Raw genomic sequence first — 25,998 nt, forward strand, 5'->3', positions numbered from 1 at the left:
GAGTTTAAAATCACCGAGATGAAGGCTGTCAGTCATGGCTGATATCTTTCCAGAGCTCCACTTGTTTTTTGCAGAGCTACGTTTCCCTCTATGAGCCTTAGAGCTAAATAATCACATGCATTTTAATCAGCCAAATGGCTGATTTTTTTTTTTTAAATACCACATCTAATGGAAATTCTGCTGCCTTTCTTGGCTAAAATTCCATGCATGTATGGTCAGGGTTAGTGAAGATGTGGTTGTAAAGTCAGGCATGGTGGGCTGGGCTGGTTAATAACAAAGATGCATGCAATGGCCAGCCGATGGGAATGGAGATACTACCTTTGATGGATATGACCTCTTGAATGCCAAGACGTGTGGTACATAAATCGACTTTAGATTGGATACGGAAAACAAACAAAACAGTAACAATAACAATAATTAAAAATAAATTAATTTTAAAAGAACACACAGAAATGGAGCAAAATCAGTTAGATGCTTAAAACATACACAGGACTAAAATTAATTTTTTAAAATGTTACACAAGACTTCATGGATGATGAACTTGGTGTGGTAGAGTATGCAAAAACCTATTCCAAAGCCTCTGGCAGTAGCATGTCAATAAACTCTAGTTTTGCCAAAAGATTTTCCCTTTCACCTTAGCTCTCCCCCACCCCAACCATGATAAAGCTCTTTTTTTCAGAAAACTCTGTTTAAAGTACCTCTATGTAAAATACTTCTCTTCTTCCCAACATCCATGTATGTTAGGTTACCTACATTAGTCATTAAATACATGACAGCTGATATACTTTAGAATATTCACTAAAGCATCTGAATGTGGCAAGAGTTTCTTTCCTCCAGCACCCCAAAGGTTACTGTCCTAGGGATGCAGAGGACGTAGAGTAGAGTGCTGATAGGGAACCTGAAAATTTTCGTCAGAGGTTTCACCTGTTAAGAGAATTTCAGATTTGATATAAGCTGATTCATATTTAACATCCTTTTCATTGTCAATCATTATTAATGTAATAACAACAATGACAATAATAACCATCACACATATAGTGTTTTAAAGCTTATAAAGCATTTCCTTCATGTCCTGAGGGGTATTTAGTTTCCCCTGGGACCTAATGGAGGTAATCAAGTAAGAAGTCATTAAGAGAGGTAAAGAAATATTAATATGAAGTATCTATATCCTGACATTTGTTTCCAAAGTATGAAAAAGTCCTTTGAATTGGAAGGGAAGCCACTGGCTAAATAAAGATTGTTCACTCTAAGGAGGCCTTTAAGAAGCCTGCCAATCTTGAAAAAGTACTGGAATTTGAGGCAGGAAGTAGCATTTAGCAGGGTTCAGTTCAGAGTTAAACAGAGGCAGAGAGCAGAAAACCACTCTTCAGAGAGACAAATGTATTCAGGCAGCATTCAAGACAGGAAGAAGCTTCAAGTAGTGTGAAGCTTGGCAGCAGAGAAGAGAGCCAACCATGGCTTCAAGGGAGCATTAGCCCTGACAGTTGGGAGATGAATTATGAAGAGGACAGAGCTCAGGAATCTAGCTGAATGAGCCACCCTGCAGAGATGCTGCAATGAGAGGCAAGTAGAATGAGGATACCACAAGAAGAGAAAGGACATTGATGCCCTGCAGTACCAGAGACTTGAGTTGACCTAGCCATGTGTTCCCTACATGTGTCCTCCACTATAGTACTCCTGAGTTTTTGCCTACTTTTCCCATTCTGTGTATTTGTGCCCAAGGTTTATTAGGAGGAGAGGGGGGCTATTTTGTAGACATTGTTATTAAGTCATTTTAGTATATGCCTTTGCATTTAGGTAATTGTGTTCATTGGCTCATAATCAAAGGCAAGTTTGCCAGGGGCAAACAAAAAAAGCTACAGTTTTTGGAGTATTTGAATCTTGACACTGAATATAAAAGTCACCCTCTGCGAAAGCAACCCTATGAGGTAGGTAGTACAAATATCAATCTGCTCATTTTATAGTTTAGAGAAATGATATTATTTTCCCAGAGTTGTACAACTATAAGAACTGAGACTCAAATCTAAGTCTTGTGCATTCTAAGGATGCACAGAGGAATAAATGCTGGATTTGGAGTCAATGTACCTAGGTTCACATCCTAGCTCTGTGACTTCAGGCAAGTAGTTTAAATTCTCTGAGCCTCAGTTCCTCATGTGAAAAATGACAGGAGTTGTACTAGATGGCTTCTAAGATTCCTTGTAGCTTTAAATCCGTGATCAAATGACTTGAATACCAGTGGCTCTCATCCATCCATCCATCCATTTATATATTTATCTATCTGTTTGTTTAGTCATTCATTTACTTATTTTAAATATCAGACCACAGGGCAGTTAGTAATCATATCACTATACCTTAGAATAATGGGATTTAAAGGTGGAAAGGCCTTTAGAAATTATTTAGTCTAGTCATCTCATTGTAAAGCAGAAGTAACAAAGAAGTTCAGAGACTTGTCCAAGGTCATAGGGGTAGAAATGAGGCAAGCTATATCTTGAATTAAATCCTTGGACTCCAAATCCAGTATACTTTCCACACTGCCTCTATTATTCCTGCCCTCGCTGCTCCCAGTACTGATTAAAGGTTTCTTGCTCTCCCTTTCACCTACTAATCCTGATAGCAAAATGGAGGTAGTGTTGGAAACAGCATTCAGCTTTTAGTTATACGATCACAGTGATCAGATAGCGTTAAGTATCTTGATTACATCATATTTAAAACTCTATCAGGAAAAGACAAGGAAAGTCCTGATTCAGAGATGTAGTTAACGTTTCATTAAGTTTAATGTCCTATTTTCCACTCTTAGAAATTGCACCAATCTGGTGTAGCGTAGAGTCAGATAAAGAACTGATGCTATCTCAATACAAATTGAAGCATACTTTTTTAAACTTTATTTTTATTTTTCTTGAGCTCTTTTTTAATCTATGTTTTCTCTCACAACATGACTATTATGGATACGTTTTGCATGACTACATACATGTAACCTATATGGAATTGCTTGCCTTCTCAATGAGGCAGAGTGGGGAGAGAGGAAGGGAGAGAATTTGGAAGGTTTTTTTTGTTTGTTTGTTTTGTGTGGTGAGGCAATTGGGGTTAAGTGATTTGCCCAGGGTCACACAGCTAGTAAGTGTCAAGTGTCTGAGGCTGTTGAACTCAGGTCCTCTTGATTCCAAGGTCAGAGCTCTATCCACTGTGTCACCTAGCTGCCCTGGAACTCCACGTTTTAAAGATGAATGCTAAAAAATGTTTTTATATGTAACTGGGGAAAAAAATCAAAATATTAAACAAACAAACAAACAAACAAAAAAGAGTCCTGGAAGTGTAGAGACCTGGTTCTTGTCCTGGGGTTACCAATAAGTAATAGTGGTACCACAGGCAAATTACCTAACCTCTCTGGGTCTGTTTCCTCATTTCAGAATGAGGAAGTTGGACATCTAGGTTCTTTTTAGCTTCAAAACTATGAGACTTAAGATACTAGATGATCCCTCAGTCATTCTATGACTGTGGTTCCTGTGTTCATCTGGGTCATGAGGAAGAAAGGAAATCCCTTTTGCCCCTAATGTTTGCCAGGCTCTTGGTGATGCCTCAGGAAATGGCCAGTGTTGTTTGCTGGCTTTGGCAAAAGCATCTCAACCAATCTGCCAGAGCTGACTAATTTTCTTGCAGGACTTTCAGTTAATAAAGAGATCATTCCACAACACACACAATCACAAATGGAAGCTCTGCCATTTGGTTTGACTATTACTAAATTTAGGCAGGGTTGATAGTGAAACAGAAACAATTTTGGAGTACAACAGGATACTTTTCAAAGGCCTCCCTGAAAGGGACGCCATCTCATCAAACAGAATCTCAGAACTGGAAGAGGCATCCTAGCACACCTAGTCTCAAATGTATTTTTATAATAAGTGGTCACCCCATTTTTGCTCAACAGACCCTTTATCTGTCGAGTTTAGACTATCAACTCTCTTTTTGGACAATAACCTCCTAATTGGTCTTTCTGCATCAAGTCTCTGCTCACTCCAACACACAAAGATTTGTTATTGATGTAGGAGTTATTCTTAAATTAGCTGTTTTTGTGCAGTCAGACCATCAATTTCCTAAGGCAAAGATCAGAATTAGTAATACATTAGAATTACAATCACAATCAGAATTAGTAAACAAACAAAAAACAGTAATGAGAAAATATGTGGTGTAGAACTGAAACAACACAATCTCGAACTACTTCAGTAATTAGCAATAAAAAATGGGAAATGAATGACATAAATGATATTGTCACTGATTATAATAATTTTAGACCTCTCTAGAACCACCACAAAATGTAAAAAGTGCACAGAAAACGCCTTAGTTATCAAACATTTGACTTACTTGCCAAGTAAAGAAGATGGTGGCCAAAGACAACAGTTTAGAATAGGGCCACTAAACTGTATATAAGGATCCCACAGGCTGCATGTTTAAAATGTTTGTTCTACTGTATTTAAAAAATCTTGTTAAATGTTTCCTAATTGCATTTTAATCTGGTTCAGGCCTTATTCCAGGAGGGTTGTGGTGTTTGACACTTTTGGTTTAGAGTATAAATTTGTTTGTAAAAATTACAAAGAAGAATGATGTACAATTATAAGTAATATCTTATAAAGCAGATAATGCCTACATGAAAAAGCAATGATTAATTTGCACATTATTATAGGCAAATCACTGTGCTAAGCATATAGAAAAGCAGTTATAACCTGTTTTCAAGGAATATCCCAAGAGGGAAAAACAACATATATAGAAAATTTTAGCTACAAGTAAGATGAAGAAGCTCAGTAGTCCTTAGGGCTCACAGGCAAAGCAAATAATTCATATTCTTTAATATCATTCTGATTGATAACAACATATCTATTTCTAATGTTGAACCATTTAATAGTGCAAAGAGAAGCAGTGACAGGTACAATCAGTTTAAAGAAAGCCTGGCAAGATATCCAAATGAGCAAAGTGATCCCAGGACACTTAAGGATGAAACTAGAAGTGCAACAAGACAAAGGGAAAAGATCTGTAAAGATTACTATACCAAACTATTCTTATCATCAAGGACAGTAGAATCACTACACTTATACCTGAATATTATATTCCTGTATATACTTACAGAAGAGGTAGAAATGGCACTAGTCAGCTAGGTGGGACAGTGGATAGAGCACTGGACCTGGAGCCAGGAAGACCCTGTTCCTAATTTCAAAGCTGGCCTCAGACACTTACTAGCTACGTGGCCCTGGACAAGTCACTTAACCCTGTTTGCCTCAGTTTTCTCATCTGTAAAATGAGCTAGAGAGGGAAATGGCAAACCACTCCAGCATCTTTGCTGAGAAAATTACAAATAGGGCCATGAAGAGTTGGACATCACTGAAAAATGACTAAAAGACAAAAATGGCATTAAGGAGAACAAAGATGGGAAAAGCAGCTGGATTAGATCAGTTTTCATAGAGAAGATCTTTGTGGGACAAGATCTCACAACTGTGAGGTAATGATATGCACAGGTCATCTGAAGAATGGAAGTATAAAAAAAATGGAAAAAAATCTCAGCCTTTATCAATACAAAAAAGGGCAATAGAGAACAACAAATGCTGACATATTATTACTCTTCCTGAACCAGGGCCATCCTTGATGGCAGATAGATTCACTGGAGCTAGAAAGGGCCTTATGTGTCATTTACAACACTCTCACTTTATGGATAAGGAAACTGAAGCCTAGGAAAGTTCACTGATTTGCCTGAGCCTCCTAGCTCCCAGTGCCTCACCCTACTGAAACAACTATGAAAAAGCATTTGATTTGGTAGAGCAAAATTCCATCTTAAAAACTCTTTCCAACAAGGTATACATCTATCAAAATAATTCAAGATTAAAAAAAAAGATAGTAATGATAGCTAGAACTTATATAGTACTTTAAGGTTTGCAAAAGCACTTTACAAATATTATGTCACTTACTCTGGGAGGTAGGCACTATTATCATCTCCATTTCACAGTTGAAGAAATTGGGGCAGATATCTATTAAGTGATTTGCCCAGGTCATCTAACTAGCAAGTGTCTGAAGCCACTTTTGAACCCAGATCTTTCTAAGTCCAGTGTTCCATCCACTGTGTCACTTAGCTGCTTCCTAACACATGACAACAGAAATAACCCTATTTCAATAACCTTGGGATCATAAACATTATACAAGTCAAAGAATTTTGCTTGCCAAAGGTGTCTGCTGTGGCTATGGAGGAGATACAGTGCAGAGTCCAAGTTGAAGAGGAAGTCTCTGTGGATGGCAAGGTCCTCCAGATGTTGCTGTTTACAGATTAAATTGTGTGGGTTGTATAAAGTTCTGGAATATGGCAAGCCTTCTGGAAAGAGATTTGGGACCACTTAAAAGAATTTGACCTGACTCTCCACAGCGGAAAGACCAAGGGGATAAAGAATGCTCATTGCCCAGATTAAACTGTGCATCTCAATGGTCAACTTGTCTATCAGTCTATATATCTGGAACATGGCATTGACAGAAAACTAACTGGGCTAGGAACTGATTAGGAAAGAGTGGGCTAGATTACCTTTGGGAAACTGCAATGCTCTTTTGAGCCTCTCAAGGGAAAACAATGGCCCATCATTTTAATACCAATTTATTTAACTAATAAAAAAAACCCAAACCCAGTATTTCTGTATGGAAGCAAGATGTGGACTACAACAGTTTCTGAAGAATTAAGAATGAACATTACACAGAAAGTAACGGAGAGATGCATGGGAGGCTTGAGAAAACTACCACATAACCAAAGAGCAAAATACAGGAGTAAGTGATGCCATCGAGGAAATAAAAGGTAGGAAGGAAAAACAGGCTGGTCATGTGTCAAGTGTAAAGGACAGTAAAAGGACAGACCCTTGTGATGTCAGAAAAAAGCAAGAAAGGCCTCTAGAATACTGGTTTCTAGAAAACTTATGGGAGGACATGGAAAATGGAAAAGAATCGCACAGGTTAGGCAGATACGGATAGTTTGTGCTCTTCCTCACTAAAGGGAACTTATAAATCCAGGAGATCATTTTTTTTGTACTTAGACATGCATATGCTTTCTTTCTAACAGATATAAACTCCATGAAGGCACTGCTAATTAACTGTTTCATTTTGGTCTACTGCAATGAAATCAAGTCTGTAATTAAGTGTTTATTAAATGCTAACTGACTGATTGGTAAATTCCATTACATTCGGGGAAGGCTTTAATTGTTAAGACCTTTTTCCTTACCTCAAGCCTACATTTTCTCCTTTTGATTTCCACCAGTCACTACTTGTTCTTCTGGGTTCAAACAAAACAAGTCTATTCCCTGCTCTGAGTCATAGTTCTTTAAATACTTGGCCCCCTTCTTCTCCAGGCTAAACAAATCCAGCTCCTTCAGACTTTCCTTATACAGCATAAACTTAAGATCCTTCACCATTCTGGTGATATTTGCCTGGATGCTTTCCCAGATTAGTAAAGTCCTTCCTAAAATGTGGTATCCAAAACGGAACACCACACTCTAGATGTGGCCTGATCAGAGTAGAGAACCAGTTCTTCCAACCATCTTCACCTAGGGGTTTCTCATAAGGTCCCACAGGTAATTACAGTTCCACATCAGTGCTCTGACTTGGGGAAACCAGATGGGGAATACTTGATAAAATTACATTTACTATTTCCTACACTGGGGAGCCTAAAGGTCCAGAGTCAATATCTATCTGAACTCCTTACATCCTATGCTTTATGTTGGCTCAGTCCTGGGCACATGATTGGGCTGGATCTGAAGAAGACATATTTGTTCTTGATAGATGCAGAGCTGGTAAAGACTTGGGAAAAAGGTGAAATAAGAATGTTATTCAATTTCAATGACTCATTTTTGTTCAATCTAGGATGTTCCTTAAAGAGATATGGCCAGAACTACAAATGGTGTTTCAGGCACAAAATTTGTGCCTGCTACACTGTAACTGTGCTCTATGACGAATGGACCTAAATCTCATTTCTATCAGACCTAGTCTCCTTTCCCTTTCCCTGACTCCTCTAAACAGTTATCAGATTGGTCTGTCTCTGAGAGTTTGTGATGAAGGCACAACCCAAGTCAAATGCCTTAGGAAACTTTTGAGAGAATGGTGTGTAGTTTTTTCCTCCCACTTTGGCAAAGATGTTTCAGTTCAATGTGAAAAGGAAGTGAAGAGATAATAGAAATCGCTCATCTTTAGCCCTACTTTTCTGACAGAGGACAATGTAGGATGCTTACTGAGGGCCTCACAGCCCTTGTCCAGGGGCAGAGTTCAGAGCTAGGGTCAATGTATCTGGGCGAAGGCTCTTTCTGGATTTGTTGGCCTCTTCCACCTTTTCCCTTTTGTTGATCTCTGCTCCCTCCTCCTGCATTTTAACTGCCACATACAGTCTGGCCTGCAAAAGATCTTGAGGATCGAAAGATAGTACAAAGAAAGATGGTGGTGGAAATATATTACTCCAGAGATACAGCCCAGGAGAGAAGACTAACTGGATCTTCTGATCCCAGGAGAAATGGTGTAGCCAAGCCAAACTTCCAGAGTCAACCACTTTCATCATTCCACTGGATATTCCTTAATACTGAAAAATCCACCCTCACTGGCAGATATGTAAAATGTGTAGAAATGCCTATCCTCAAGGCTTTACACTTACTGTTTATGCCTCTGCATTGTCATCCCAGAACGTCATCCCATATTAAGGGCAGCCCCTTCAGCCCAAGAAGTGTGTGGCGTGCTTTTATCACCATGAAAACGGATATTTGCACATGCGATTTCCACAGAGTTTTTGAACAGAGAGAAGACAAACTTATTCTAGTTTCTATAATTACCATGCAAGTGGAAGCCCAGACACTTTTGGGATCACAGGCTAAATAAAGTCTGGGGACGGGTCCAAGAAGAACCACTATAATTTCTCCTACATGGGAAAGAGTCCTTAGATAGATCATATCATCCAGAAGTTAAAAGAATCATAGCTACAGGTGATGCTGGGTGAAACCTTGCTAGAGATCAGATGAAATGCTGAGGTATAGCTTCCCAGGGATGAATTTTGTTTCTCTTGATTATCTTTCAACTCATGTCAAAGGCCAGTCTGCCCCTAAGTCACCCCTTTCTCTTAGAGTCACTTACAGTTCAGGCTTTAGAAGGATGAGTTGTTTCAGGAGTAAAGGGGCCCCCAACTTCAGTGCTGGCACTGTCCAACTTGGCATGGGATCTTTTTCACATTTGAATACCCAGAAACTCATCATAAAAATTTATAACCTCAAACTGCTCATCAGAAGCACTTAAAAAAGACCTATTTTTCAAGACTGCCTAACTAGACTCAATCCAAGTGTGTCTTTCTGCAGAGCCAGCAGCTCCTTCATCCAAGAACAACAAGGAACTGGCTTTCTTGAAGGGAAACCCAACAACTGGTCCTAGGTTTTTTTCTGTGTCTTACAAAACATTCCTCTCCTCCCCAACAATGATCAAAAGTGAGTTTAGTAGGGACTCTGGGAACCTCTTTTCTTTCTGACACCATTAATACTCATCTGTTTGTGCCTACCTCTCGCTTGGACTTTTGGGAGGACCTCTCCAGGACATCATCACTGGAGAGATCAGAGTCCTCTGAGAAACTCAGGTGTCGACGGAGTTGCAGCTCTAAGAAAAGAAGATACAAGGTTTAAAAAGTGACTTAAGTCCTATACATCGTTAGCGTGTCTCTCTCTATATTGTGGACTCTGATAACTTGGCTATTATCATTTGTCTCTCTTTTTTTTTTTTTGGCCAGGCAATGGAGTTAAGTGACTTGCCCAGGGTCACACAGCTAGTAAGTGTTATGTGTCTGAGGCCGGATTTGAACTCAGGTCCTCCTGAATCCAGGGCTGGTGCTCTATCCACTGTGCCACCTAGCTGCCCCCGGCTATTATTATTTGTCAAGGAATACAGTTAACCCCCCAAACAAAAACAATATGCCTATAATTATTGTAGTAGCCATGATATTTTCACTCACTTTAAACGTATTGGTTCCCTTCCTCTATGTCTCATTCATTGCAAATAAAGAGATAAAGGGCAGTGGGAAATTTAAAGACATGCAAGTGGCTGTCATGACAAGACCTGTGGAGGTCTCTATCATACCTGTTCTGACCATAGGAGACATCTTACGCTTCCCAGAGTCCACTGTGGCACCACTGGATGGAGTGCTGGGGCAGGATTTATTGTCTACTTTCTTCTTCTTGTCCTTCTTGTACCCTGAGAATACTGATTTCCATAAAGACTTAGGCTTGGCAGCTGATTCCTCCAGGACGTTCCCACTGAGCTTTTCTAGCGGCCGCCCTTCATTCTTGGACTTCTTCTCTTTCTTGTTTTTTCGGGGGGAGAAGAGTGAAGATCTTTTCTTGCTTTTTCCACTAGAACCGTCAGAGGATGTGACAGAACCATCAGGGCCTCCTGAATCAGACGGCGGGGAAAAGAACTCCTCACTGGTTGCTTCATGCTTTAGGGTGGGCACCTCAGATCTTCTGAGAGCTGACTGCTTTAGGGGTTCTGAGACCAGTTGCTCTCTCGTCTTGGAAGGCAAGGAAACTGCCCTGTTTAAGATCCTAGAGGTTCCAGCTGAAGCGGCGGCTGTCATCTCCATCTCTTTCATCTTTTTTAACTGCTTGGCCATGGCATCTCGCAATGCCTGGCTCTTCACAGATTTCTCTCTGGCCTTCATCCGCTCTTTGGCCAGTTCCTTGGCTTCTGGAGACACCACAGGCAGCCCCCTCTTTTCTTTTTGGGACTCACCTTCCAAAGTGGGCAACTTTCCATTTTCCTTGGCCAAGGGTAGGTAGAGAGGTTTTTCTGAAGAGGGCCAGCAGCTGGGTGGGGTGAAGAACTTTTCCTGGAAGCTCGTGTCTTCTGTCTTCTCATCATAGGTGTCTTCCACATCGTCAGCAAATGGAATCTCATCAACGCTTTCTACAAATGACTTCCGCACCTCTTCCCTGGATGGCTGGGATGGTTCTTGGTGGGGCCGAACAATGACTACAGGGGGAGTAGTAGGTGAAGGCTTGGATTCAGTTTCATTCTGCCAGGAAGCCTGTTTCTTTCTTCGAAGAGTTGCTGGTTTCTCATCTGGTGGCGGGGGAGGAGGAGGGCTTGAGGGTGGTGTGAGCATGGTTGAGTCAGAGGTATTAAAGCTCTGACTGGCCAAGGTCCTCATATTGGAGGAACTCCCATGAAGACCCAGGCCAGAGCTGCTGGACAAGTCTTTCCTCTCCTCATGGATCAAGCTTTTCAGTTCTTTCTCAGATGGTGATTTAGGAGTCAGCAGTGATGGCTGATCGCTATCTAACTTTGGTATGCCTGGCCTTCTAGGAGAAGGCTGAGGCTTTAAAAGATGGATTTCTTCATCTTGAGATACCTTCTTGGTTGGATATGATTTTAGGGACACAGAATCAAGGCTGGGCAAAGTGAAACTTGGTTCAGTACCCTTTTTTCTATCCACTGGGGTGAGCCCAAGGCTCCTGCGTATTTCAGCACTCTTTAACCAAAATTCCTCCACGAGGTCATTCCGTTTTATGGATTCATCTGCAGCAACCGGACTGCGCGGCTTTTCCACTGCATCATCTTGGTCCTTACGGGTGAGGGAGACCAGAGGAGTGGATGTTATTATTGGACTAGGTTGGAAACATATAGGAGACTCTGTGGGGGATGGAATGGATGTTTCAGAGGAAGGCTGGGGCTGAGAGCAGATGGGAAGTGGTGAGGAAGGTGAAGTAGAAGCCACTGAAGGGGACACAGGTGGAGACATAACTGGGGAAGTGGTCATGATGGCTTCTGGCAGTGCTGCTGGCTGGGATCGGATAGGAGACAGTGTTGCAGAAGTGTTTAAAACCTTCTGGTCAGCGGGAATTTCAATTTCTGGCTTTTCTTTGATGAGGAATATATCTGGGAAAAAACGCTCCTCTGGAGATTTCTCTTTATTGAAAACTGAAGAGAAGGGGATTTGGACGTCCTACAAAGAAGAAATTAGCAGAAATTATTTAGGATGAGTTGTTTTCTTTAAAGTTGTCTGTCCCTTTAAAGATTCCTTTCTTGGAGGTGCAATTTTTTTTCAACTCCCTCCCATACTGTTTATTCATTATGAAGAGCTTTCTTAAATTCCATAATTTATTGACTCAGCAAGTAGGTTGTCTGCAGAATTTATATACTGAGTTTTCAAGCATTTTAATGCACTCAGGCGCCTCAAACACATTTTGCATTCCCTCTAAATGATTTAATTTCTCATTAAATCTCTACTGGCATAAAAGGATGTACAAACTGGAACTCAGTTGTCATCTAACATAACTCTAAAGATTTAAGGCATATAGCTATGCATAGTGGAGATATGTAGACCACAATTGTCAATAGAATTAACAATTATTTAAAAAAATTTTTTAATAATTTATTTTTAGTCTTCAACATTCACTTCCATAAGATTTTGAGTTTTTAGATTTTCTCCCCCTCCCTCTCCTTCCCCTTGAACAAGACAGCCTGTACTCTAATATAGGCTCTACTTATACATTCGTATTAAGCATATTTTCACATTAATCATGACGTATAGAAGAACTGGAACTCAGAGGAGGAACCACTAGAAAGAAGAAATAAAACAAAACAACAAAAGAAAAGGAGAGCAAATAGTATGCTTCCATCTGCATTCAGACTCCATGGTTCTTTTTCTGGCTGTGGATAGCATTTTCCATCATGAGACTTTTAGAGTTGTCTTAGATCCTTGCATTACTGAGAAGAGCTAAGTCTATCAAAGTTAGTCATCGCACAATGTGGCTGTTACTGTGTACAATGTTCTCTTGGTTCTGCTCATTTCACTCAGCATCAGTTCATATAAGTCTTTCCAGGTTTTTCTGAAGTCTCTCTGTTCATCATTTCTTATAGCACAATAGTATTCATTACATTCATATACCACAATTTGTTCAGCCATTTCCCAGCTGATTGGGCATTCCCCCAATTTCCAAGAATTAACAATTAATACTGGTGCTTTCATTTTTATTTAAATAGACCATTCTTTTTATTTTTATTTTTCACAATGACTTTTCCAGGAGCTCAAAGCTTTTTACAGATGTTATTTTGCTTATCCTCATATTATATCACGTAAGGTATTATAATATTATCTATTTTTTATAGTGAGAAAACTGAGGTATTAAGTGATTATGTGCTTATTTGCTTTCTGAGGAACCACAGCAAATCAGTAAGATTTAGGATTAGAACCCTGGCCCATTATTGATCTATGTCTTACACTATACTACTTCTCCAATTAAGGTGATTTGGTCAAAATACACCAGTACCTTCTGTTAAATCTTTGGCAATTCTGTTAGGGAGAGCAAACAGAGTTTGCATTTCCTTAGGATGACAACAAGCTGAAGGTACTCCTATCCTTGATAGAGACAGTTCCCCGAGGAAGATGAAAGTTGCCATCAGTAATTCTAGGTACACCTTGCTTTCTCACAATGAACCTGGGCCCGAAAAAACTCTGAAAACTTACCTCTGCTTTTGCTCTGCTAACTGTGGAGAGTAGACCAGGACTTTCTAGAGGAGACTTGCTAGGGCTAGAGTGTGGAGAGGGACCTTAGGGGGAAAAAAATGATGGTTAGATGTCTGGCAGAGGACAATGGCTCAAACGAATCTGTAATTTGAATGTGGATGTGGGCATCCCCCTCTTACGGTACAACTGCAGCTCAATTATGCCTGCCTGTCCTTTTTTCTTGCCCATGTTCTTCTATACATTTATTAAAGATCTATATCTTTAGATGAGAAAATTAGATTAGATGAGAAGGAAAAAAACTGAAAAAAGGAAAACATTAGTTTAGGGGACTAGGAAAGGCCTCCTGCAGAAAGTGGGATTTGAGCTGAGTCTTGAAAGAAGCCAGAGAAACTATGAGGAAGAAGGGGACAGAGCATTTCAGGCACAGTGGACAGCTGTGGAGGGTAGAGGAAGGAAACACTTGAGGCAGGAAGACCAATTAGGAGGCCCATTTTAGTAGCCTAGTTGAGAAGTGATGACGGCCTGAAGTCAGGTGGTGGGTTGGATATGAGAGATGCTATATAAAATATATATATATATAACAACTACAGGATCTGGCAAAGACTTGCACAGTGAGGGGGAATGAGGAATTGAAGATAATGACAAAGGGAGACGGGAAACTGGGAGACTGGAAAGGCACAGAAGCCCTCAGAAGAAACAGGGAATGTGGAAAAGGAGCTGACTTAGGGGAAATGACAATGAGCTATTTTGGACATGTTGGAGGTATGTATGGATCATCCATTTTGGAATGTCCTATGGGCAGGTGATATGGGCCTAAAACTCTAGGGAGAAAGTGGGGCTGGAAATTTAGATCTGAGAGATATTGGCACAGAGATGTCAATTAAACTAATAAGGGAACTAATCTGGGAGCTAATGAGGTCACCAACGTGAGAGAGTGTACAGAATGAAGAAAAGAGGATCTAGGAGAGATCTTTTAGTTGTATCTACAATTAATGGTCATGTTACAGGTGATGAGCCAGCAAACAAGAAAAAGAAAGAGTAGTTAGATTGGTGAGGAGGAGGACCAGGATAGTTGTTGAAAAACTAGAGAGGAGAGAATATAGAGGAGGAAGGGATGGACAGACAGTACAACTGACTGGAGGTAGGAGGACAGCCAAACCAGACTCACTTTTCCTTCCATATCAATTATTTCTAGTTCTCTCTATTTCCCAAACTTCCCTGGATATGATTTGTCTATTCAGAGGACTGGCAGAGTCCTTGAATTATTTTTTCCTCAAGGATTCCCCACAATTCCTACCCAGACAGTCACTCATTGGAATGAAGTAATTTCTCTTGTTAGGTTACCTTCTCCTTGCTGGTGCGGTAGGGAGGTTGGCTGCTCCTCTTCCTTCTCTGATACTTCAAGCTTTAGCTCTCTTTTTATTGCTTCCTGGCACTGTAAACCCAACTCAGCTTCAGCATCAGATGGGATGTCATCAGACCAGCGCTGATCTGAGAGAAGGAAGCCAGTAAAGTGTTCTAGATACAAATTATTATTGTCTTTCCTTTCCAAGTCAGCAATCCCTAACAGGCTCCAGGCAAATCATATCCTAATGTTTATTTATCATATTCAGGTATGGGAGATACAACGATGGAGCATCTCTCAGATGCTTACTAGCTCTGTAACCCTGGGCAAATCACTTGACCTCTCTCAACCTTTGTTTTTTCATCCATAAAAGGGGGTTCTTTCCAACATGCCTTTTCCTCCTTTTCAAATGCCATCAGGAGAATGCCTGTGGAGGACAGTTTTTCCTCACTCTTGCCATGGAACCTGTCCACCATATTTTTGGATCACACATTGCTTCGATGGGGCACTTCTGGTTATACTCACCACTGTCCTTTGAGTGATACCCATTTTAAATTCTTTGGAGAATGTTAACTACCAACAATGGTATTCTGTTAGGATAATAATAGTACTTATTTCAGAGGGTTGTTGCAGAGATCAATGAGATAATATGTATAAAGTGCTTTGCAAACCTTAAAATATTATATAAATGCTAGCCATCATCCAGTTTAGCATGAAACACAGTCTCTGGAACTCATGACTCACAGGTAAAATTTTAGGGTGCTTGGTCATCTGCTTCATGGAATTCTGTGGAAGTCTCTCAGTCTGGTTCCATCAGAATTCTATGAGGACTTTTAGGTTCACAAACACCCTGGCACTAGGATCCATATGTCTGCCCCCTTCCAAATGCATGGCTTAAAGCCCAGGGCTTACTTTTACCTGCTTCCCTCCTTCTAACTTGGTCACAGCCCTGTCTTTTAAACCTTCTGACTCTCTGAAGACTCCCTGCCAATGACAGTCATTTGGCTTGTAAAGCCTTTTGTAACCTGGTCTCTTCCTACACTTTCAGTCTTCTTACACATTACAATCTACTCCCCACCCCAATATACTCTTTAATCCAGGGGCACAGGCCTCTTTACAGTTCCTAGAATAAGACACTTCCATCTTTTGATTCTAGGCATTTTCACTGGGTGTCCTCCACATGTCTAGAACTCTCTCCCTCCCCAGCTTCCTTCAAGTCTCTGCTGAAGTGTCACCTTCGCAAGAAGCTTTTCCTATTCTTCTTAATCTTAGTCCCTTTGCTCTGAGATTATCTCCAATTTAGCCTGTCTATATCTTGTAAATATGTGTGTGTGTGTGTGTGTGTGTGTGTGTGTGTGTATAAAACAAAGTTGTTTACACATGTTATCTCCCTCTTTGGAAAGTGGGTCCCTAGAGAGCAGTGTAGTACTAGGGAGACTGTGAAGGTAAGGATGCCCTGGCCAGGAGACCACGGAGGATAATGTCTAAACATTGAAAAGGGAACCCGTGCAATTGAGTCATGTGCTCTGCAGGTGCACAGTACTATTTCTTTTCATTTGTGACTTCTCTTAACGACATTATTATTCCTCAATTAAAAAAAACCATGAACTATATTGAGACTATAAACTGGTCTCAATATGTAGGGTAACTAGGTAGCACAGTGGATAGAGCACCAGGCTAGGAGTTAGGAGGATGCCTCCTGAGTTCAAATTTGGCCTCAGGCAATTACTAGCTGTGTGACCCTGGGTAAGTAACTTAACCCTGTTTGCATCAGTTTCTTCATCTCTAAAATGAGCTGGAGAAGGAAATGGCAAACCACTCTAGTATCTTTGCCAAGAAAACCCCAAAAGGGGTCACAAAGAGTTGGACATGACTGAAAAAATGACTGAACAGTAAACTAGATGATGTGCTTTGAAATGTGAGGGGCACTATTCACCCACTGTTTTTAGAAGAAAATCAAGACAACCAGGCAGTACCTGTTCTTAGGGAAGAGAACGGGCTCGGCAGAAATAGAAAAAGATGGTACAAACTTTAAGGGATGGAACTGCAATTGGTTTATGTGAATAGATTCAAGTCAACAAGCATTTATTAAGCACCTACTATGGGCCTGGCACTGTCTCCCTATGCCCCACTCCACATATACCCAGTTCCTCTTTCTTTCTGTCCTCTACTGCATCATCTACTGTATTTCCTCCCTCTGTGCCTTTGCAAAGCTTGTCCTAGCTTTAAGGCCCAGCTTAGGTGCTGCCTTTTACACAAGGTGACCCTGATCCTTGCAACTGGTAGTACCCTCCCGCTCCTGGTCAATGTAGGCTGTATGAAAATAGGGGCTAGTTTGCTTTTCTTCACATCTCTAGAGTCTTGTACATAACTGGTGATTAAAAAAAATTCTTGTTGGATAGAACTTGGTCATATTTTTCTCATTCCTAGCTACCAGTGGGGGCAATAATCTTCTAATCTAAGGCAACTTAACAAGAAATGGGGGCCACTAATTTGTATAGAAGGATCCCTGCGAGTTGCACATTGATTAGTTTTAAAATGCAACGCTATCTATGTTTCACTGTATTTTTATTTATTTTGTTAAACTTTTCCCAATTACACTTTAATCTGGTTCGTATCACACTTAGGAGGGTTTTGGGCTGCGAATTTGACATTTCTGATTTGGGGAGGCTTGCATAAAGCCAAGGAAGATCGTGTCTTTAAACCCCAACGTGGTAATCCAGGTGAATTTCTAACTGGTTTCACTTTGCAGGTGTATACATTAAGGCACATTCTTTATTATCAGCTAAGCCAAGAAGGAAGGAAGATATCTGTCCTGTCCTTTCTATTTATTTCCTTCTGCGACCTGGTGAGTCATTGCCTGGGCTGGCAAAGTCTTAGGCTGTTTGCTTTTGTATTTTAACTCGCTCCCAATCACCAGTCATGGTGCTCCCATATACAATTTGGGGTTTGCTACAATTCCGACTTCCTCTTCTCCTCTGGCACTGCCCCTTACCGTCATCCAGCTCAGCACCAGTGTCTCCAGTGTCTCCGTCCTCTGCTGCCTCTCCCTCCATCTCTGCAGGCTCTGTTTCCACATCTTCCTCCAGGTCATTTTCATCAAATGGGGCTGCAATATAGAAAGGTTAAGAAAAGGAAAGAGACTGACTGTTTCCAGAGCAGGGAAAGAGGTGGTAGATACTCCAGGCAAATGATGGGATGGGGAAGTTCTCCATGTACAGCTGAGGCCTGAGAGTGAGGGGGCAGGAGGATCTGAATATGACCAATATTTGGACCAGATCTGGACCAAGTGGAACGATTTTACCTGGGTCAAGCACAAGCTCAAGACCTACATCATCTTTCTTTTCTTCTCCTGGGATCTGCAAAGGCCCAAAGCTCAATGTAGGTTGAAAGGGCATGGACCCAGAGAAACGGCATCTTTACTCTGGGAGAATTGAGCTTTTGTTGTGCTCGGTTTAACATTCACTTTAGCCCGATTCCTGTTGTTCTACCATAGTACTGTGGAAAGAATCAGTAATCAGACTCCATGGAGGCTCTGAACAGTTGACCTAACTTCTCCAGATCCTTGTAGTAGAGGCTATAGCTTTGTTTAAGGGATTTGGAGCAACACTCTTAAAAAGGAAAAGGCCAAAGGAGAAGGGTGGTGGTGGTGGTGGTTAATTAATACAAAGCCCACATTTTGGATAAAACATGACCTTGTAAGTACTATAAAGGTGAGACAAGGCATTAATCATCCTCACTTTTTCCAAGGTTAAATCAGCCTATCCATACACATACACTGAACTTCCTTATTTGAAACAAAAACCTTTTGATCCTAACTTCTTTTCAAACTACCTCCCTATATCTCTTTATTTAATACTAAATTAGTTGAAAAGCATCCTCTACTCCACTCCATTTCCTTACTGATCACTCACTTAGCCTCCACTAATAACCAACTAATCTACCAATCCAGTGAATGACCTTTCCTTAGACCTTGTCTTCTTTTACTCGCCCTGTGGATACGACTTTTTATGTAATAGACTCTATTTCATATTCATTATGTTATATTTCATATCATTAAGTTACATTTGTATACACGTCTAATCACTCCTCTGGGTATTATCTATCCACGTTGGGTTTCCATTATGGTGCACGCTCTTCTTTCTCTTACTTCATTTCCCCTCATTTCTTAGAGCATAAAAGTATTTATTCCATTACATTCATATACCACAATTTGTCTCCCTGTTCCCCATTCCACTACTGATGAGTACCCCTTAGTTTTCAGCTTTTTTGCCACCACAAAAGGAGCAACTATAAATATTTTTGTACATAGAGGATCTTTCCCTCCTTTCATCTCTTTGGAATACAGGCACAGGGAGTGGTATAGTTGGGTCAAAGGGCACACACTTCTTTTTTGGTAAATAATTCTAAATTGCTTTCTAGGACAAGTGGACCCATTTATAAGTGCATCAGTATGCCTGCTATTTCTGTAGCTCTTCCGATACTTGTCATTTTCTTCTTTTGTCATCTTTGCCAATCTCATAGGCATGAAGTAGAATTTAGAATTGTTTTCATTTGCATTTCTCTAGTTATTACTGATTTGAAGCACTTTTTCATATAGCTGTAAATAGCCTTGGTTTCTTGTCTTGAGAACTGTCTGTCCATATCCATATCAATAGCTCTTACTCATATAAATTTGAATCAGTTCCTTATATATCTTGGAAATGAGACATTTACCAGAGAAACTTGCTACAAAGGCTTCATGCCCCAGCCCTGTAAACTCAGTCAGAAAACTGTTTCTCTTCTAAACTTATCTGTATTGGATTTGTTTGTGCAAACCCTTAATTTTATGTAATCAAAACTGTCAATTCTATCTACTGTGATCCACTTTACCCCTTCTTTGGTCACAAATTTCTCTCTTATCCTTAAACCTGGAAAATTAATTCTTCCATTTCTGTAATTTGCTGATAATATGACCTTTTATATCTAGGGCACATATCTATTTGGATCTTATCTTGATATAGGGTGTGAGGCGTTGGTCTAAATCTAATTTCTGCCATGTTGCTATCCAGTTTTCCCAGTAGTTTCTATGAAATAATAGTGTCTTTACTGAACTCTCAGGTTTGTTTGTATGCTGTGTGCCTAATCTACTTCACAAGTCAATCTCTCTATTTTTTAACCAGTACCAAACTGCTCTGAGAGTTACTTCATCATATATAGTTTAAGATAGGGTACTGGTAAGCCCCTTTCCTTTCCACTCTTTAAATTTTTGTTTCATTTTCCTCTACTTGTCTGTTTCATTGATGAATCCTTCTTTTTCTTCCTTTCTTAAAACACATGGTTCTATCCTTGGCCTTGGCTCTCCTTTCCTGACAGCAACTCCCTTAGCAGACTCATTCACTACCATAGCTTCAACCTTATTTCCAGCCCTGACCTCCACCTGGAGGTTTCTAATTCACAATTCCAGCTACCTGGAAGAAATCACCTAATTTCCTGTTAAGCACTGTATGCTTGAAATATGTAAATCCTATCATCTTGAACCTAGGCTCCTACTATCCAATCAAGTTTCCAAGTCCTGCTAATTTCATCTCAGCAAAATCTACTGCAGCCACTGATGTCTTCTAGGTCAGACCTTCATTATTAACTTGCCTGGACTATTAAAATAGCCCCTTAATTGCTTTTTATCCCACCCATCGCCAGCCCTCTGTTTTCTCAAATCCAATCCATCCTTCACACCACGGTAAGATTTATCTTCCTACTCCTGTCATTATCACTTTCTTGTTCATAAACCTTCAATGACTCCCTGCCTAAGAAATCATGTCTAAACAGCTTAGTCTGGCATTCAAGGTCCTCTATTATAGAGCTCCAAACTACTGTTGTCTCCTTCACACAGTATACTTGAACCAAAACGTATTACTCACCATCCCTCAAATACAGTTCGTGCTTTCGCCTCTCTCTATACCTAGGATGTCCTTTTTTTCTTTAACTGCTCAAATGTTTCAAAGCCCATATCAGTGTCCAGGAGAAGGAGATCAGGGAAGTCGTCAGAGAAAAAAAAGTGGTATTTATCTCTCCCTTATATTAACTTTCATGTAATAAATTCTAAGTTAATTTCATTTCTAAACATGCCTTATCTCTCCTTGTTGTTCAGTCATGCCTGACTTTTCGTGACTCCATTTGGGGTTTTCTTGGCAAAGATACTGGAGTGGTTTGCAAACTGAGGCAAACAGGGTTAAGTCACTTGCCCAGTATCACAGTTAGTAAGCATCTGAGACCGGATTTGAACTCAGGAAGATGAGTGTTCCGGATTCACAGCCCAGCACTCTATGGCTAGCTGCTCTTATCTCTGCTACTAGATAATAAACTCTTTGAAGGAAGTGACCGTGTCTTATTTCCTTACAGTGCCTAGCACATAACAGAGGCTTAATAAATATTGGCTGACTATATCAGATTGCATGCTGTCTTAGGGACAGAGGCAGAGAAAATTTAAAACTCAAAAGCTCATGAAAGTGATTGTTGAAAATTAAAAATAAATTAATTAAAAAAAATGTTGGCTGATTAAATAAATGCAGATAAACATTCCGACATCCAACAATGGTAATCTTGTATAACATAAGTAATAAGCAGGAAACATAGTTTGCTTTAAAGCATATTGTTTACTGGGTGATTAGTGAAACTAGGCCAAGGAAAATCATGTGAGGGTCAGTAATGTGACACAGAGCAAAAAGGGTTGGACTTGGAGCCAGGCTAGAGCTGAGTTTGAATTCTACCTCTGACCCCTGCTAGCAATGTAGCCATGAGCATTTAAACTTTGAGTTTCAGCTGCCTCATATGTAAAATAGGGATTATTATTATACCTGTATACTCTCCACCACAGAGGATTGTTCTGAGCACTACAGGGATACCGGCTATTATCATAATAGCTGTCACTATCATTGTTTCATTTCATGGGATTTATAAGCTCATCAATGTGGGTATTTCCTGCTTTGGTACAGAATGCAACTCATCTGTGCCTTCTCATCCTCTGTGATTCTTGTCCATGTTCCATAGAGGGTGGTCTACTCAATCTGCTGGATGCTTTTCTCTAGGTCATTCTATGTTTGGTGGGCACGAACGTAGAACCAAGGCTATTCAACTTACTACATGACAAGTCTATCTCATTTTCTGATCAGATATCATGAATGATACCTTTGTTAAGATACTACTTACACGTAGGTCATCACTGGATACAGGCTGTAGCCTGCTTGAGCCCTTCTCTTTTCAAACTTTTGGTCATCTGCCATTTGATTTTTCAGAGACCATGATGTTCTAAGATTTGTAACCATACAAGGAGAGGGCATTTAGGTTAGAAAGCTAGGTTTTTTATACTCTCTTGGGACATGAAAAGAAATGCATATTTTCCTCAGTGCAATCTATTCTGCTCCCATCCTCTTGGGTAATTCTGACTCAATGCATTCACTTACTGTTGATGTCCCAGATAACAAAGTGGACTGGTCTTCCAACTATATGTCATAGTCGGGACAATAGGTAGTTTTTCATCCATTTAATTTTTCCTCTATGGATTATCAGAACTTTCTCTTTTGAATATTCACAACCCCTATGGAGGAGGCCTTGTTAATATTCTAGGGATTGATGCAATCTGTACAATATCATCCACACAAAGGAGTAGATGGGGGACCTTATCCTTTATAAGGAACCTCTACTGCATTAGGGTTCATTCTGGAATATTTTGTCTGGCAGTGGTGAACATCTTGGGCAATCATATGTATCCCCATTTTGTGCCTTGTCTGATATGAATAATCAGAGGGTTGTTACAAGTCTTCATGTCTGAAGCTGCATTTGTCAAGGAAATCTTATATAATAGTAATAATGATAGCTAACATTTATATAGCATTTACTATGTGCCAATGTCCTAAGTGTTTTACAATGACTATTCCATCTGATCCTCACAACAACCCTGGCAGGTAGGTACTTTTTTTTTTTTTGAGGCAAGGCAATCGGGGTTAAGTGATTTGCCCAGGGTCACACAGCTAGTGAGCATCATGTGTCTGAGGCCGGATTTGAACTCAGGTCCTCCTGACTCCAGGGCCGGCGCTCTATCCACTACGCCATCCAGATGCCCCTTATGGTAGGTACTATCATTATCCCCATTTTACAGGTGGGGAAATAGACAAACAGAAGTTTAGTGACTTGCCCCAGGTCACAGGGCTATTAAGTATTTGAGGCCAAATTTGAACTCAGATCTCCCCCACTCTAGGCCGGTGTTCTATCTACTGTGCCACCTAGCCTTAACATATATATATTAGACTCCTTGTGGGAGAACTTTAAAGGCCGTCTTGTGCTCTGACTCAAATGATTAAAAAAAACCCAGAACACAGAACAATGGGGAAAGACTGAATAAACTGTGGTACGCTAACATAATGGAATATAAGAAATAACAATTATTGGGAATTCAGAGGAATGTGGGAAGACTTTTATGATACACAGCGAAGAAAACAAGGCTGAGTTCTCCTGTACAGTATACAAAATGGCTACAATAATACCAATGAAAAAAATGCTAAAAGGCAGCAGTGTTTTGAGTAAATGCAGTGACCAATGTAGGCTCCAGAGGACAGGTGACAGAATCCCTTCTTTTCTCTTGGTAAAGAGGAAGGAGCATTATGAATGCTGAACACTGCATATGCTGACAGACAAGGTTGTTGTGTTGGTTGGTATTATCTATTCTTCTTTGTTACAAGAGACAGTTCTCTGTGTATGAATACATTAGGGAATAACTGTGGTGTTAAGAAGTAAAAGGCATTAAGAAAATAAACAAAAAAAGACTTATAAAGATTAGAAGGCAGGTATATAGGATGGGAATTATTGGTGTGCTCGATAATGTTGGGGAGGTAGCAAAGGCATTTATTTTTTCTCATCCTTCCCATGAGAGATCCTGTAAAATGGCCCCTCTTGAGATTGGGTTGCCTTCAGCACAGAGGTCATCAATGTACACTTTTACACTTTGGTCCAACAGACTTGGGCCTCTGTGTCACTTGTCCTTCCTCACTGGGGAACTAAAATCCAAATGTGACAGTCCTACGTCATGGGGTGATGAAAACAGATCTTGGCCTTTTTTGGTCAATGATATCATGTGTAACTAGGCTGTAATTGTCATATTATCCTTTTTTTTAAATCTGATGTTGATTTTTAACTTTGCTCTAACTAGTTGATGGTCTGACTACACATGGACACTTGATTATTTCTGAAATAACTCCACAACACCAGCGGGTAATTTTCTGTTAAGACAGAAAATCATATACATATATATATATATATTTATATTGGTGACAATGTCTGGTATTTGCCAAGTCTAGCATCTTCTCTCTTCTTGAAGTTATTCATGAAATATAGGCATGAGGTTTTTAAGTCTCCAGACTTTTAGCTTCTTTCATTTCTTAAACTATATTCTCCTATGTACTTTTTGACCTTCCTGCTCGTGCCTAACTTCTTAATGAAGTGACCAAATATCAAAGAATCCCTAGCATTCTTATGTACTGTTCTCTCCACTTACACAGCTACCATCCTAATTCTAGCCCTCAATACCTCTCCTCCAGACGACCGTAAGAGTCTGCTAACTGGGCTTCTTTATCTCCAGTCTCTCCCCTTTCCAATCCATCCTCCACACAGGGACCAAAATAATTTCCCCAAGACACATATCATTCTCCTGCACACACAAAAAAGAAAAACAAACCTTCAGTTGTTCTTTCTTTGCTATAATTAGGATAAAATGTAAACTCTTGATATTTAAGTTTCTTTTACAAGCTGGCTCCCACTTTCTATTCTAATCTGACTCTCATACTACCCACCTCCCCTTTACAAACTTAACATTCAAGCCATCTGGACAACTTCATTTCTTGCCTCTGTTTCTTCACATAGGTGGTTCTCCTCTGCCTACCACGCATTTCCTCATTTCCGATTTTTCATTTTTTTTCCTTCAAGCCTCAATTTCATGGGTTGCCTCCTCTGTGATACCTTCTTAGAACTCTGCCCTTACCCAGCTGCCTCACTCCACCACCCTACCACCGCGGTTAGTGCTTTCCCTCCTAATTTTCCTTGTCATATACTTTTCTGTGTACATGTCACGTCTCTGGCAGAACGTGAGCCCCTTGTTTCATGCAGAGTAGATAATTAATAAATGTCTGTTAAATTGAATTGAAGCTATGTGTTGAAGTGGTTCAGAAAATTTTATTTAAGTTCTTCTTATAATTTGCCCTGCCCTTCATCCTCTGCAGCACAAACACTGCAAGATGGGACGATGAAGGTCTAATGAAAGGATCTTTCTTACAGCCTTTGGGGGCATAATGAAATAAAATCCTTGTTTGCCAAAGGAGAAACTGTGAGCCATTCATTCTTTCCTTTAAGCTGCAAATACATTTTGTCTTCTGGTTTAATTGATTTCACAAATGTCAATATTGATGTGGTTCAATTCTTCTAATGTGATGATTCAGTGAGCACTGGACAAAGATCTCTCATTTAGAGTCCAATTAATGTTTACAGACTATCTAAAAAACTAATGAACACCTTCTGCCTTTTTTCCCCACCACTCCTGCAGAGGTAGAAAGGGACTGAACAAGAATGATGATCACTTTTTTCCTCTCTTCGTTTCATAGGTTGCAACAGTCAAAGAATTCAAAGTCATTTTTCATTTCCAGAATGGGGCTTATGTTCTGACTTGTCATTAATTAGACATAGTTTGTAGATCAAAGTCCATGACAGAGTAACATAAGGACTAGGAAACACTCATTGGATTAGATTTCCTGGGGGTCCTGCAGGAAATCAAGACAAGAACACAACCTGGTTTCTGAAAGTCGAGTTCAAATGAGATGGCATCTCTCCATACACCACTGTCTAATGTATTTGTATCTCCAAGCTCCCTGTGGGAACTTGATATGAGTGGAGCAGAAACTCTGCCATAAAATGTCCATCTTTGTACCTCTTCTCAATTATGCAAAGTACAACTCAAAATTAGCTTTAGGAATATAAAAGGAGAAAAGGAGTTGGGCATGTGAGACAGACATATATTTTATGTAGAAATGGTAGTTTTTCAGTTTAAAGATACTTTTGGGTCTACTTGGGCTGACTTTAAATCCATCCTTCAAACTTCTGACTATGTCACCCCCCTACTCAGTAAACTCCT

General features: G+C 40.1%; 1 protein-coding gene across 15 annotated transcripts in view; it reads right to left on the reverse strand.

Moving 5' to 3' along the window:
- MICAL3 (microtubule associated monooxygenase, calponin and LIM domain containing 3) overlaps positions 1 to 25,998 on the reverse strand; it is a 253,077-nt gene that overhangs the window by 30,554 nt on the left and 196,525 nt on the right. For 12 of the 15 annotated variants that reach the window (XM_021001628.2, XM_021001636.2, XM_021001635.2 and 9 more), the window contains 6 exons: positions 17,839 to 17,952; positions 14,843 to 14,989; positions 13,499 to 13,581; positions 10,111 to 11,974; positions 9,539 to 9,633; positions 319 to 369 (listed from right to left, as the gene is read on the reverse strand). In XM_021001628.2, coding sequence (XP_020857287.1) covers positions 319 to 369; positions 9,539 to 9,633; positions 10,111 to 11,974; positions 13,499 to 13,581; positions 14,843 to 14,989; positions 17,839 to 17,952 — 2,354 coding nt within the window. The remainder of the gene's footprint in view (positions 1 to 318; positions 370 to 9,538; positions 9,634 to 10,110; positions 11,975 to 13,498; positions 13,582 to 14,842; positions 14,990 to 17,838; positions 17,953 to 25,998) is intronic. The other 3 variants (XM_021001629.2, XM_021001633.2, XM_021001644.2) reach the window with 1 other exon arrangement.

The sequence above is a fragment of the Phascolarctos cinereus genome, unplaced genomic scaffold, assembly GCF_003287225.1.
Source record: "Phascolarctos cinereus isolate Bilbo 61053 unplaced genomic scaffold, phaCin_HiC Scaffold_1;HRSCAF=81, whole genome shotgun sequence".
Taxonomy (NCBI): domain Eukaryota; kingdom Metazoa; phylum Chordata; class Mammalia; order Diprotodontia; family Phascolarctidae; genus Phascolarctos; species Phascolarctos cinereus.